At 38.7% G+C, this 15,336-nt stretch overlaps 2 protein-coding genes across 4 annotated transcripts in view; both read right to left on the bottom strand.

Annotated features, from left to right (window-relative positions):
- Window positions 1–3,310, bottom strand: part of LOC5520394 (cadherin EGF LAG seven-pass G-type receptor 2) — a 33,353-nt gene extending 30,043 nt beyond the window's left edge. For all 3 annotated transcript variants that reach the window (XM_032365472.2, XM_032365473.2, XM_032365474.2), the window contains exon 1: window positions 322–3,310. In XM_032365472.2, the coding sequence (XP_032221363.2) occupies window positions 322–3,049 (2,728 nt within the window). In that variant the 5' untranslated portion in view covers window positions 3,050–3,310. The remainder of the gene's footprint in view (window positions 1–321) is intronic.
- A 2,172-nt stretch (window positions 3,311–5,482) lies between these two features.
- LOC5520395 (ATP-dependent RNA helicase MAK5) lies at window positions 5,483–15,335 on the bottom strand. The gene is made up of 16 exons (XM_048732268.1): window positions 14,810–15,335; window positions 14,395–14,555; window positions 13,829–14,041; window positions 13,418–13,528; window positions 12,648–12,772; window positions 12,080–12,135; window positions 11,882–11,995; window positions 11,254–11,375; window positions 10,834–11,003; window positions 10,132–10,243; window positions 9,645–9,762; window positions 9,340–9,436; window positions 8,942–9,019; window positions 8,773–8,837; window positions 6,678–6,776; window positions 5,483–5,919 (listed from the first exon to the last, which is right to left on the bottom strand). The coding sequence occupies exons 1-16, from the start codon at window positions 15,177–15,179 to the stop codon at window positions 5,846–5,848; spliced, it is 2,085 nt and encodes a 694-aa protein (XP_048588225.1). The 5' UTR covers window positions 15,180–15,335; the 3' UTR covers window positions 5,483–5,845.
- Window position 15,336: the final 1 nt, after the last annotated feature.

Raw genomic sequence — 15,336 nt, 5'->3', positions numbered from 1 at the left:
AAAAACAAACCCTTCAAGTAGATATAACAATATGATTAAAGTTAAGATAAAAAAGTTTTGCTTGTATTTTTTTTTGTAGTATAGCTGGGGCTCCTTTAAGATGTTTCATCACAGTTTTAAATACGCTCTTAGACAAAAATAAAAAAGCCAATGTAAAAAAGCACACAATTTGGTAAAATAATAGAAGGAAAACTTAGGAAGACTTATAAACTTAATGATCACCAGCAGTTTCCCTAAAGATAACCTCATTTTTGCAATTTGAGAGTGATCAAGTTGTAAATTAATAGAAATGTTAATGCTGATTCCTAACCAGAAACTTACCATTAGATGCAAAAGAATAGATGATCTGCGTATTCTTCCCAATGTCTGCATCACTTGCACTCACTTCTATAACCCGACCACCAGGCCGTATATCCTCACGCACTTTAGCCTCATAACTGGGCTTAAGGAAAACTGGGTCATTGTCATTGACATCAGCAATATGGATGTAAACAAATGACTTTGCCTTTAATTGTGGGATGCCATGATCTGTAGCTGTCACCTCAAATCTGTACGTGTCCACTTTTTCACGATCTAGAGAACCTGCAGTTTTGATCACTCCAGTGGTTTCATCCACCGAAAACTCTGGCACTAGGGTCGCAATGGAGTATGATATCTTGGCATTTGAGCCAGTGTCTCTGTCAGTTGCAAGGACAGTGAGAACTGAAGTACCTAATGAAGCATCCTCTTTGACTTCAGCACTATAGGATCTACGTTTGAATTCTGGTGCGTGAGTGTTTGAGTCTGTCACATTCACATAAACAAGAGCTGTGCTAGACAACATACCATCACTGGCACTGACACTAAACACGTAAACATGCTTGGTGTTATAGTTTAAGGTGCAAGACAATGTAATAAGACCTTGGGGATTGATGCGAAAACACCTATCGTGGCCAGATGATGATACAATGGAATAAACCACATTAGTAGGTCCACTGTCTGGGTCAATTGCTTTCACCTGTAGTACAGAGGTACCCCAGCGGGAGTTTTCTGCTATTGATGTATGATATTCTTCCTGTGAGAATTTAGGAGGATTGTCATTAATATCTAGAAGTGTGATGGTTATTTGTGCAGTACCCTCCTTAAAAGGAACACCTTTGTCTCTGGCCTTGATCCCAAACGTGAACTTTGGAACTTTCTCTCTATCCAGTTCCTCTTTGATAGAGATACCTCCAGTGTTTTCATTGATAGAGAATGGTAGATCATTTTGCATGAATGAGAATGTAATCTCACCATTGGTACCATGATCCTTGTCATAGGCTTGGACACGATAGAATTCCTGGCCGACAGCATAATTTTCTGGTATCATTGTCTGGAAATGTGAACTTACAAACTGTGGAGCATTATCATTGACATCAATCAAGGCTATATCAACAGTTGTTTGATTATACAAGAATGGCTGCCCTTTATCCTGTGCCGTGACCAATAAATTGAACACCCCAATCATTTCATAGTCTAGTTTTTGTTTGACTCGAACCTCACCATTGATCCTATTGATAGAGAAGAAGTTCATGTCATTGCCACTAACAATCTCAAAAAACACCTCTCCGTTGCTACCCTGATCACAGTCTGTGGCCCTTACAGTTGTTACCAGTTGATTGACGGGAACATCCTCGCGAATGGTTGCTGAGTACACCTTCTTAGAAAATTGTGGCGTACAGTCATTCACATCCAAGAGAGTAATCTTTACAGTAACAGTTGCACTCCTTGGAGGATTTCCTTGATCTTGGGCTTGTACTTGGAGGGTGTATGTAGGAACTTTCTCCCTATCCAACTTCTTCATCACAGTCACTGCACCACTGACCTCTCCGATAGAAAATGCTGAGTTGTCACCGTCACTATTGAGGATGCAATATTTCACTTCCCCATTACTCCCAGAATCTGCGTCACTTGCTCTGACAGCCAACACAAAATCCCCAATACTTTTATCCTCAGGAATGTCAGCCGCATAGATATTCCTTTCGAATATGGGACCGTTATCGTTGACATCTAGAACATTTATTGTAAGATCCATATAACCTTCCAATGAGGGCTCTCCTCCATCCTCTGCCTTCACCCGGAAGAAGTGCCTATCCAAGAACTCTCTATCCAAACCCCGTTTTGTTGTGATAACTCCAGTTATCTGATCGATACTGAAATAAGTAGCGCTCATAAGATTTTGCGAAGGAGACATTGAATATCGGATCATACCGTTGCTTCCTGAGTCTGGGTCACTCGCAGAAACTGTAGCGACGACAGTTCCGACTTCGGCGTCCTCGGATACGCTTGCATCCTCTTGCAGCCTAGAAAACTGTGGTGGGTTATTAGTAGGAGCCCTTTTCCTTACTCTCCGTCTATTGTTTTTTATTTGTTTACCATCGTCAATGAACAATCGCAATCTTGCGGACTTCTTTCGTTTTGAATTCTTCGAAGATTGAGATAATTGAGCGACTACAAACATGATTCGTTCGGGGTGGCCGACAAGTGATTTGCGAAGTACTAGGTGTCCTGTTTTAGAATCGACCCTGTAAAACTTTTTCCCTTTCTCATTCATAATCCGTAAATCTGACGGATTTATATCCGCGATATGTTTGCTAAATAGGTCCCGCAATTGGAAAACACGAAATCCTACGTTTGCGGCCCGTGAAACGACAGTATGGTAGTCAAGTTTTCTCCGGAATTTGACAAAACACTTCTCGCCATGATATTTTATTCGTAGAGTCTCCAAAGTTTTGAAATTAGCCTCCTTAGATGTCCTAGCTTTTAATTGGAACAATCCTTTGTTGTTGATAAAACTTCCGCAGTTCGGAAGCGATGCAAGGCGAAGACGACCAGTTCTTGGATCCAAATGTAGAAGTTCCAACGCTTCCGTAGAATTCGTGGAAGACTCGAGTTTGTATTCCACGCATTGCCCACAAGAAAAGCTAGCGAGAGTATCTTTTGGTTCAGTAAATTGATAAATATGGAGGATCCTGCTCTCGATAACACAGGCTAACAACAGTTGTAGCACTAGTCGCAAAATCTTCAGCATGTTTGGAAGTTCCAATTCAGTGTGGTTAGAGATCAATGAGGTCTTCAAAAGAACACTTCACGCGCAAAAAGACTGCTTTAACCCTCATGATTTCAAATAAGACCCCAGTCCAATATCCTGATGGCCATTTCGGCGATTAATACAACAAACTTGCGGCTAAAGAGGTGGTATTTTGGTGCTAGATAAGGCCAGAATCGTAAAGTTTGTTATAATCTTTTCTGTCGAGAGTGAGCCCTGTCGGCAAAAAGGACCGAGGATTGATTGACAGGTTTGCACAATTTCGATGACCTGATTGGTCAAGGCTAGTCACATGATTTTTGCTATCGGTTAGTTTGTAATCGGACGCCGTAAAGCGACGGCTTTTATTTCCAAAGATTGCATTCTTCAGTCATTTCGCGTTTGTAAACAAAGAATAAAATTATGCAAAGTAGATGCTGTTTTGTTCAGAGTGTGAAAGAGCCATCTTCATTTAATCAAAGTAAGACCTCTAAAGGCACTTACCATCTTCACAAGCCCTCAGACGACCATTTACTACGAAGGAATTTTAGATATTTTGGGTGCTCCGCACAGTAAAAATAATTCACCGCGAAAACCCCTAATAATATGACAGCGCGAGATAATAAGGCAACGGTCATTTATTCGCAAGACTGCGTTTTTTGTGCCTTTCTCAATAGTCAAATTACACATAACCTATTCAGTTTAGTGTCGGGTTCGGCTAAATTAGGCACGCGGCGAGGAAAGCAGACGACACTTCGATTTTCAACAAACAATGTCAACAAACACTATGGACACTTGAGCAAGAAATCCTTGTAGAGATGTCATGTAAGCTTGGTTTGCAGTTCTTGTTAGCGTCAATACTTGGACGGAGTATACCTACTATTACCATTATTGCTCTATGTTAAGCGCTAAGTGGTATTATAATATTTTCCACACCAAATCGAGTAAATTGGATTTGAATTGTCGATTGATCGCAAATGCAATGTTTTCCACAGCGAAAACGGTACCCTGTTGTTTTCTTACTCAGCGATGACAGCATTTTTACGGCTTTGCTTTCTCAGGCCTCTTGCAAAAAGATTTTGTAAAAGAATTGTAAAAGAAAGGCTTATTGAAAGCCAATAAAGTGCGCGCGTGAAAAAAACCCAATTCAGTGTTGCCGTGACACAATATTGACAGTGAAAGAACCAGTCGTTTGACACGCTCGGCGCGTTGATCTTGTTATAAACTAAAGCCGCAAAGGAAATGCGAAAGCGCATCAGAACGTTTGTGAAATACTATCCGAGTACATCATTCGTGATAAAGATCTGTTAGCAGCAGAACGCTACCATACACGAGCACTCAAATGGATTTCCTGGTCAAAGTGTTAAAAGAAAGAAGTCACTCCAAGGCTCGCTTATAGTCTCTACACCACACACTACAAATCCGCCACCTCCAGACGTCTGGAATTACGTCTATACACCGCCAACTAACACATTCTTCACACTAAAAGTAATACTTAGATAACCTATTTACGAACGTTTTGAATGGAAAAAAAATATACCGCGGTTCGTTGCCGCAAGGCAAACTAGTGTTGGCTTCAAACTGCGAGAGGAAACAAAAGAAGGATCGTTTTTATCAGATCGATCAATGCTAAGAATCCTCCTCTGTTTAGTTGCCTAATGGGAGATTAGCTTTACCAACAGGTGGTTTTATTGAAACCGGTCGAGTGACCGCGACGCGCGCGAAGAAAAGTTAGATGACTGAATTTCAACTCAGGAAGTTGATACGTAATGTCTGAAGCGCGCAGTTTGTAGGGCGGTTGATCCTATGTTCGAAGGTGTGGATTTGGCGTATACAACACCCTTTTTCCATCGTTGTGTTGATTTATAGCTTATCCACCACGCCTACGCAGACCAGTTTTTCAATAGCTTGTCTATAGCCTTTGAGGTTTGTACCGTTTCCGCTTTGTTGTTTTCCCTTTCGAGCGAGAAAATGCTTCGGCTTATTTTGCTATTACTAGAGTGGGGTACAAGCTCTTTTATTCACCAGCACCTATTTTTGAAGAGGATTTTGACAACTTGCAATTTTTCGAAAATTCACCATGAATTAAAATGACGTTCGACACAAATTAGCAGCGACATGTTCTGACCGCATATTTCTTTTGTGATCATGTCCTGTTTCCGTAAATGTTCTTGGAATTGACATGTGCCTAGTAATGGTAAAAGCAAGCTGTGGATGGAAGCCCTCCAAGGCCTAATATTGAGCCTTGCTTTACTAACAATAATAGTAATTTTTACAGAGACTTTGCCCAGTGGTCATCCCTTTTTCCCTGTGGATACGATAAGCGGGTGATAAACTAGACATTGCAAAAAAGCTAGACGTTATAATATCAAAAGAATTTTATGAAAGCGCATTCAGAAAGGTTGGCAAATATTACAGACAGCTGAGACAGTAGAATGGTTTTCTGCTCTTTACTTTCCTTTAATTCCAAAGTTATTTTCTGAAGTTTCTATTCTCTTTGCGGGTTGTTTTCACACGTCTCTAAATCCGAAGGATTTAAACCTAGAATATTATTGTTACATACCCACTTGATACATACAGATAAAAAAGATACAAGAAAAGGGAAAGCGATTCACTTCCTTATTTTCTTAGCGCTTCTGTGCTCGCATCAGGGGGTGTACTGTTCGTTTTAAATGCAGCTGTCTGCTGCTAACACATAGCGGTTATCAGTACACCCCCTTAGCCTGCCTTTGTTATTCGGGGTTTCTATGTTGATGCTCTTCGCTTTGGTAATATTCTTATCTAAATACTGTGCCTCAATTATCGCTTCTTCCTCTTCTTATTTCTCGTTACGTCTGTAACTGCCCTAGGGGACTCATCGTCTGGGCATTGACCTGAAAAAAAAAAGTATTACCCATAAGCTTTTTTAAGCGTTTTCTCTCAATGAGAACGCTGTGCCATTTTATTTTCAAAGATCATTTGCTTGTTGAAGTTCTCGCGCACACGACCCATATACGGCAAACGCGATTTTGCATTAAACAAGATGTTGAATCCACGCCAAAGATAACAAAGACGCTCCCACACGAAGACAAGCCGCCTGATGAAAAGTGATAAATGAATAATCTTACGAAGAATAGCTGTCTGATGAAAGGTGATAAATAACATATAATTAACTGGAATAGAGATCGACTAGATAGTAAAAGAGATAATGCCTAGAGGACTGGAGAACAGTTTCACATCTAACAGTAGTTCTCCAGCAAGTTATTATGAAACATCTAGCTTCATAAAGTAGAAGAAAAAAAGGAAATATCCCCCGAAACAAAAGTGAAATGCTTAAACTTTCGGAAGGGATGAAGTCAGAAGGAACGAGTTTGCCCGGAAAAGTGAGGTTCGAAATCAATGGGTTTATATACCTTGAATGCCAGATATGACGATTTTGTCCGGATAAGAAAGGTTTGAGAATAAGGGGGTTGGCCTAACTCAAATGCCACGAATGTTTCCGGATAAAATGTTCGCGAGGTTTACCTAATTAATTACAAAGTATGATGATTTTGTTCGGATAAGAAAGGTTAATAAAAAGTGGGGTTGATCTACCATGAATGCAGGTATTATATGTGTGCCCGCAGAAAAGAGGTCGGAGATATCTCCCTACCTTGAATGCCAGGCATAACAAGTTTGCCGGTCTTGGTGGGATATTTCCCGCTGAAACCGAGAGGGACTAGGGGAGACTTGAGCTGCTCATTTAACGACGCTGAAAAAATAAACAAACCATTCACCTTAGCCAATCATAACAATCTCCCCCAACAAAATATCGCAGACAAGTAAAAATATTGCGTAACAAATTATCAACAATAGAACGCACAGACAATCAGAACAAGTGCGTAGCAATCAAATAAATTATCAACAATAGAACGCATAGAGATTCGGAATAATTGCTAAACAATCGACAACAAATTACCAACAAAAGAGCGCATAGACAGAACAAGTTCGTAACAATCAACAACAAATTACCAACAATAGAGCGCATAGACAATCGGAACAAGTGCGTAACAATCAACAAATTCCCAACAAAAGAGCGCGCAGACAATCAGAACTAGTGCGTAACAATCAACAAATTACCATCAATAGAGCGCATAGACAATCGGAACAAGTGCGTAACAATCGACAAAAAATTACGAAAAATAGAGCGCGTAGATAATCGGAACAAGTGCGTAACAATCAACAACAAATTACAAACAATAGAACACGTAGAAAATCAGAACCAGTGCGCAACAATCAACAAATTACCAACAATAGAACTCGTAGACAACCAGAATTAATGCGTAATAATCAACAACAAATTACCAACAATAGAGCGCCTAGGCAATCAGAATCAGTTCTGAATGTTTTTGCTCTCTATAGTCGGTAATTTGTTGATTGTTGCGCAATCAGTTCTGAATGTTTTTGCTCTCTATAGTCGGTAATTTGTTGATTGTTGCGCACTGGTTCTGATTGTCTACGCGCTCTGTTGTTGGTAATTTGTTGATTGTTGCGCACTGGTTCTGATTTTCTAGGTGCTCTCTTGTTGGTAATTTGTCGATTGTTACGCACTTGTTCTGATTGTCTGCGCGCTCTATTGTTGGTAATTTGTGTTGATTGTTACGCACTAGTTCTGGTTGTCTGTACGTGCTCTATTGTTGGTAATTTGTGTTGATTGTTACACACTAGTTCTGAATGTTTTTGCTCTCTATTGTCGGTAATTTGTTGATTGTTACCCACTTGTTCCGATTATCTCCGCGCTCTATTTTTCGTAATTTGTTGTCGATTGTTTCGCACTTGTTCCGATTGTCTATGCGCTCTATTGTTGGTAAATTGTTGATTGTTACGCACTAGTTCTGATTGTCTACGCGCTCTATTGTTGGTAATTTGTGTTGATTGTTACGCACTAGTTCTGGTTGTCTGCATGTTCTATTGTTGGTAATTTGTGTTGATTGTTACACACTTGTTCTGGTTGCCTAGGCGCTCTATTGTTGGTAATTTGTAGTTGATTGTTACGCACTAGTTCTGATTGTCTATGCGCTCTATTGTTGGTAATTTGTAGTTGATTGTTACACACTTGTTCTGATTGTCTGCGCGCTCTATTGTTGGTAATTTGTGTTGATTGTTACACACTTGTTCTGGTTGCCTAGGCGCTCTATTGTTGGTAATTTGTAGTTGATTGTTACGCACTAGTTCTGATTGTCTATGCGCTCTATTGTTGGTAATTTGTAGTTGATTGTTACACACTTGTTCTGATTGTCTACGCGCTCTATTGTTGGTAATTTGTGTTGATTGTTACGCACTAGTTCTGATTGTCTACATGTTCTATTGTTGGTAATTTGTTGATTGTTACGCTCTAGTTCTGGTTGTCTACGAGTTCTATTGTTGGTAATTTGTTGTTGAGGGTTGCGCACTTGTTTTGATTGTCTAGGCGCTCTATTGTTGGTAATTTGTTGTTTGTTATGCACTCAACAATCAACAAGTTACCAAAAAAAAAATAAAGCATAGATAATCAGAAAAAGTGGGCAACAACCAGCAATAGGGTGCCCAGATAATCAGGACTAATACACAAAGATCCCAGGTAATCACCATAAAAGGTAAAAATCATAAAAGGTAAAAACCATAAAAAAGAACACAGATAATCAAAACGACACAGCAACAATATACTTCTAACCCAACAAGAGAGAGAATGTTTTCAAAATGGGTGCGTGATATTACAACGAAAATACCTTTAAGATGTGCAAGCTTAGTTCGTTGGACCTTCTGGTCGTGAGAATCACCTAAATCTTCAAGTCTGTATTTACTAAGTCAAGGAAATATTTTTTATATCTTCACATCAATGTAATTGTCATTTAAAAAATGCATAGAAACAAAAATAGACTTATTTCTTGAGGATACAAATCTTCATCCACCTCGATATCCATTGCTTTTGCAGAATTTAAGATCCAACTGTTGGAAGACTTTTTCTTGCTCACTCTGAAAGAACAGATCACTCGGTACTCTGATGTGCGTTACTAATGTACAACAGCGTACATCAAGAGAGGGATCTTTGTATGCCTGCTTCATATTACAGCGAGTAACCATAGCGAACCATCAAACTTGCCTACTTTACATTGATTATGGTTAGAGAAGCAAGAAAAATGATTCACCAACCCGCCTTTCGCATGGAAAACTGATTTGGATATATTTACAGTAGTGAAGAAATACCTTTTAAAGGTAAATGGAAAAACATTTAGGACAGCTTTGTCTTGTCATACTATTTAAACACGTGAAAGTCTTCGGGTTCCTCAACTTACTTGAGTTCTTCTTTGTCAATCTGACGTGCTATAGACAACCTATTTCTGATGCCAGGGAGGTATGAAACATCAACAGGAAAAGAGCCAAGGTCTTCTCCTATGATCACAAGCAAAATCTGGGCTTTAATTACTTAATATTTTCTTACATTCAATGGAATGATATATTATTTAGCTTGTTGCAACCTCTTTCCCAGTCTGACATAAAGCGCTTAGGGACAAGCCAGCCTGAGAGTGGTGCCATGGTATTAATGGTAGTTACCATTCTATATGACAGCCTGACAAATAACTGCAGAGACTAAACATACCATTATTCAGTGTCTTCATGGTTTTACGGTAGTGCGCCAGGTCTTCTGGTCCAACCAGTACAACACTCAGGCCTTCATGGCTGGCACGTGCTGTGCGACCACTACGATGGACATAAACCTGACAAGAAGAGTAGACTTGATATGCTGCAGGACCTTAGCTAATGAGGTGGGTTTGGGGATTGACTTTTTGTCATTCAAAGTGAAAAGTGAAATGATATAAAGCTAGCCTTAAAATCATAAAAAGCACATTGATTCAAAAAAGAATCCCACTTTGAATTAGCGTCTTTCTTGTGACTTTAAAATTGTGTATTCAACAGCTAATGGTGGCGTTTGCATGTACCTCCATTACTCTGCTCATATTGCAAACACAAAATGTTTCATGGTGCAGTACGATAATTTTACAATTTATAACACACATCATTTTGTTGACCTAACCCTGAAAATGGTTATTAGCCAAATGGCTAATATAGTGCAGAGTTTAACATACCTCAGGATCTTTTGGCACTTGGTAGTGAATAACATGTTCTATGTTTGCTATGTCCAGCCCTCGAGCAGCCACATCTGTAGCTAGCAAAAGCCCTGTGTTGCTTGCCTTGAACCTAGAAGAGGCATGTCTCATTAGACACAGAAACACATCTCACATCAATCTGTGAGGTAAAAAGGATCAAACATCATTCTGTAGGCTAAAGGAAGAGATGGGTTTGACTAGAAAACCTTGGAAAAGAAAAATTATATTGGATGCAGCTTGAGTATTTAAATAAGTTAAAAAAAAAGGATTTGGATCCATTCAGGACAACCAAGAGTGCAACTAGGATCTTCTGGTCTTATGGTTAAAGTTGATGGATATTGCTGAATACATCTGCCAAAAGAAGAGATGTTTTATTTTACCTAATAATATGATAAATAACCCAAGTCTCAGTCTATGGAGAGGGTCTTCAGAAGTATAGATCTTAAGATGTAGGGTTTCTAAGATTGATGACCTTTTATTAAAAGAGTTTATTCTAGTTCCAGATGGTGAAACTTTGGGCCCCATTTTCTTAGGGACTCTCTTCTTGATAAGTACATTAGATATGGGTAAGACCGCAATACAGTAGCTAAAGGATCTTAGAGACTACACAGTCAACACATCTCGGTTTACTTTCTTCTTGATAACTAGATCAGATGCAGGTAAGACTATCCAATACAGTACCTATCAAGATTCTTTAGGCGTTGTCTCTGCTGCATACTAGCATGGAGAGGTAATGGGTTAAGCTGTACAAGGCGAAGGATGGACGTCAGGCGACGGACGCAATCAATTGTGTTGGCAAACACCAGGGTGCGGCCAGGATATTTCAGAAGAAAATAATACAAGTACACATCCTGAGAAAAAGGGAAATAAACCATGGTACTATAGGTTGATTGTACTAAATAAATATTCATCATATGATGTTGAACCAGTGAACCATATAACATCATGTTTTCCATTATGTGTACACAACGAGATATGCTTCCAATTAAAAAAAAACCCTTGGAAATTTTGCATAATCCTATAATCTCTCCTCCTCTGCCGAAGGGCAAGCTCTAGGGTATCATCATGGAAATAAACAGTCTTCAATACATCTCTCCCCACCTTGTCTTCCTTAGTACATGTGATCTTGGCCTCAGTCAGTGTTTCCACAGTGCCCCTTGAGCTTGTGACATCAATCACTTTGGACCTCTTTCTCTCCAGATGAATCTTGTCCATCAATGAGGCTAAAGAATGAGGGGTGTCAGCCGCATAGCCAGGATTTTTAACAGGAGGGGGCCCAAAGGTACTTTCAAGGCATTTCAACTGTCTTTTAGATAATGTCTCATACATTTACTGTATTTTTGGCTGCTATTTTTGGTGGCCCTAGGCCACCCCACGGGGTGTTATAATAAGTTGACACAGACATCATGGAAGCTCAGATATACATTTCACCTCAACTTGTATAAACAAATTTACCGTACAGTAAAACCTGTGTAGTAGAACAAGTGGCTCAAGAACATCCAGGCCTGATTTTATGAAATAACGTACCATTTATATAAGAACACATTCAGTTTCATATTTACATGCACGTGTCAATTAAATGGCTTCTTAATGCCTTCTTATCTTGAGATGAGCATCAAATGAAAGTGTCTCTTACCAGAATTTCCACCCTCATATAAACATCATGTGGTAAGAATTTTCCACCATGACAAATTTGGACTTTCATGAAAAATATTTATTTAGTTCTTACCTAATAATTCTCCCTTTGAAACTGTTTTTTCTCTTCCTCTCTTCTTGAATGACTTTGGAAGTGTAAGGGTCGCAGAGAAAATGAATTTTTGCAATCTTGCCTTCTCAGGAGTTTCTAGATAAACAAACAACAGGGTATTATAAAACATTTTTTCTTACATTTTTGGACAAGAATATTTCTCTGAATATCTATTCTCACTTGAGCTGTTGGATGGTCTTTCTGCATCCTCTTGATCAACTTCCATATTCCCACTCCTATAACAAATCAAATGTACAGATAATAAAACATTTTTTTCTGGGATTGCACTTTTTTTTAAGAAAATGGAAAATGCAAACCCTAATATATCATATTGTACACAGCCTTGATGATATTGAGTGCTGCACTGTTTGCTAAATAAACTAAATTTATGGTTTATGACTTGGTTCTAAATCAATTTTGTTGTGTGTAAACAGTACAAGAATGTCTAAGCTTATAATATTACAACTACATTAACAAGGCTTTGTCAATTTTGAAAAGCCTTTTTCAGCCACTATTTTGTCATCCTAGCAAAGTACCAAGTGAGGGAAAGCATGCATCCCCATCAGCTGATTTGGTCAAGCTGTTCGTGATGGTTACAATTGAATTTGCTAAATAAAGCATATGAGATTTCTACTTATAATTTGTCTTCAAAAAACAATAACAAAGGTGTGGCTGACTAGGGCTCTTTAATTAGCGTTGTTCTATTAACAATTTTAATCAAACAAAACTGTAAAGGTCTACACTGTACTTTTTAAGATGAATAAGTTCTAGTATTGAAGACAACTCCTCGTAGTGCCCTTGCTCCACCATGCGATCAGCTTCATCAATCACTAAATACCGCAGCAGCTGTATATTGCTGACATGCTCCTCTTGCTACAGGGAAAATATCAGGATAGTATTTGCACAATTTATTACAGTAATTCAAGTGATCAGTCACCTCAATCATGACATTACCAACATGCTACTCTTGCTACAGGGAAAATATCAGTAATGCATCTGCACAATTTATTCAGTCCTTTTTAGAGGGGGGATGGTCAAGCAGTGTGCAGATAATTCTCCATATAACCTAAGCGACTTGAAAGTTATTATTATTGTCAATTGATTTCCACGGATTTCCAAGGATTGGAATATCAGAGAAATAAACAGTAGAAACTGCATTGCAGCTAAGCCAAATTGGAATATGCTTAAAGGAGAACTTAACATTGGGGCTTCAGAAGTGTGAGTACGAGGATAAGGAGAGGCCTAAAAATGCTTCTGTATGCTTGAGTTGAGATATAAGAAAATACGTTCTAAAAACAGGGATAACAGCACAACTAGACTTGTGAATTGAAGATGAATTTATGAGATTTGAAGTTTTAGACAAGAACAGCTGAAGAATGTTTTGTACAAGTGAAGTACTTAACTTACATTGGTAACAGATGTGTCAACAACAACAACAACAACAACAACAGCAACAACAACAATAGCAGCAGCAGCATTAGAATGTGTGTATAATAATGGCTTTTCATGTGTAAATACCTGTGAAATAAGCTCCCATAATCTACCAGGGGTGGCCACAACAATTTCTGGGCGCTGCTTGAGTAGTCTTTGTTGCTTTGGTGCAGCCATCCCACCAACAATTGCTGCAACCTGTATTTTTATCAACAAGCAAATTCTAAACAACAAAATATATATAATACACATTCTTGTAATTTTAAGTCTTATTCACTTTAAGTCAAATATAATTTTGGTCAGTATCTGCATATTATCTATTTACAGCATAACATTTTATTTCAAACTAGGTTTGTGCTTCCAATTTTATTATGAAAAAATAAAAACAAAATAGACAGAGGCTTGCACCTACAGTACGACTTGACCCATTCCATCTTGGTAACTTTTTTTTACTCTAATGAGACTTAAATAATTACTGCAAAACTCATTTCTATGCACCTTGACTGATGTGTACTTTGCTGCTTTAACCAGATGGTCCTTGACTTGAAGAGCCAGTTCACGAGTTGGCGCCATGATTAATGCCAGTAGTGGGTAGCCTTGCGATTCTAAATCACTCTCCTTATCAGAAGGACTTTGTTCTGCCTTACGTTTTTTGTATGCCTCAATATGCTGAATAATAGGGATCCCAAAAGCCAAGGTTTTCCCTGAACCCTACAAAATTGTAAGAAATTAAGGAAGTAGAAAAATTAGCTACAGCCATTATGAGAGCAACTGCCTCTCTTTAGATCATTGTTTTTATATACTGTACATAGATCAAACAGTCGATTTCATATAAAAAATATTTTGTGAGGAACATGGTTACAGATCTCTCAAGATTGGAAAGATCTTACCAGTGTCTGAATTTTTACATGTAACTAGACAGAAGATCAATAAATAAACATACCAGACACATACTTGGTTGATCACAGTTTTTCATGTTGTACCATAAGTGTTAGCTTGAACAAGCAGGGTTTCATGGCATATAAACTCCCATCCCAAAAAGTCAAAAGAAACATTAAACTTACTGTTTCAGCAGCACCAATGATGTCCCTATGATAAAGAAGTGCGGGTGGGATTGACAAGGACTGGATTGGTGTTGGCTTGGAAAATCCCTGATCACCAAGGGCCCTCAAAATATCAGGTGCAACCCCAAGCCCCTCCCATTCAGACATGTCAATCAATGATCCTGTTAATATAAGAAATCATGTCAGGAATTGAAATTTATTTAAAAATACTTCTGTATCATAGCAGACTATTACGAATGTACTTATAAAATGTTCTATCATTTGGCCATTTATGATTCAACCAGCTCAATTTTTAGCCAACTGTCCATATTAAGACAATGACGGAATTTGATCTACTGTAACTCTTCATCTTCCTACCTCAATCTCAATACGTGTCTATCAGATGATCTATCTGTCTATTTAAAAAAAATCTCACCTTGCACTTTCTGGTTTGATAGCCCCTCTGCATCACTACCCTTTTCTTTCTCTTGACTCTCTTGTTGTGTAACGGTGTCGTTGTCTTTCTTCTTCGCCACCTTTTTCTTCTTCTTTTTCTTCTTCTTGTTCACTGGTTCTACTTTACTGTCCTCGCCGCTATCCGAATCATCAGGAGTCTTGATGGAAAAGCTCATAATTTTACCTTCACCTTCCATTCGCCCCCCCTCGATAACTTTCTTCTCAAGGGTATAATCGTTCAACTCTTCCAGAGAAACGAACCCTTCCATATCCCCGGAGAAAAAGGACGGATTTTCTAGCGCCACAGAACGCCATTTACGCTTTCTATTTCTCTTCTTACCCTCTGACATCTTAGGTATAAAGAATCCAACCAAGTGACTATATCTTACGCGTAACAACGCAGTAAAATTGTTTCTTAACCTTTATTCGGAGTATTTGTTCCGTCTCGTCCACCATGTTGGACGGGATCACGTGGAAATCTGGGACTAGCTTTGTAACTGCTCATGC

The sequence above is a fragment of the Nematostella vectensis genome, chromosome 1 (assembly GCF_932526225.1).
Source record: "Nematostella vectensis chromosome 1, jaNemVect1.1, whole genome shotgun sequence".
Lineage (NCBI taxonomy): Eukaryota > Metazoa > Cnidaria > Anthozoa > Actiniaria > Edwardsiidae > Nematostella > Nematostella vectensis.
This window is presented reverse-complemented; position numbering and strand designations above follow the sequence as displayed.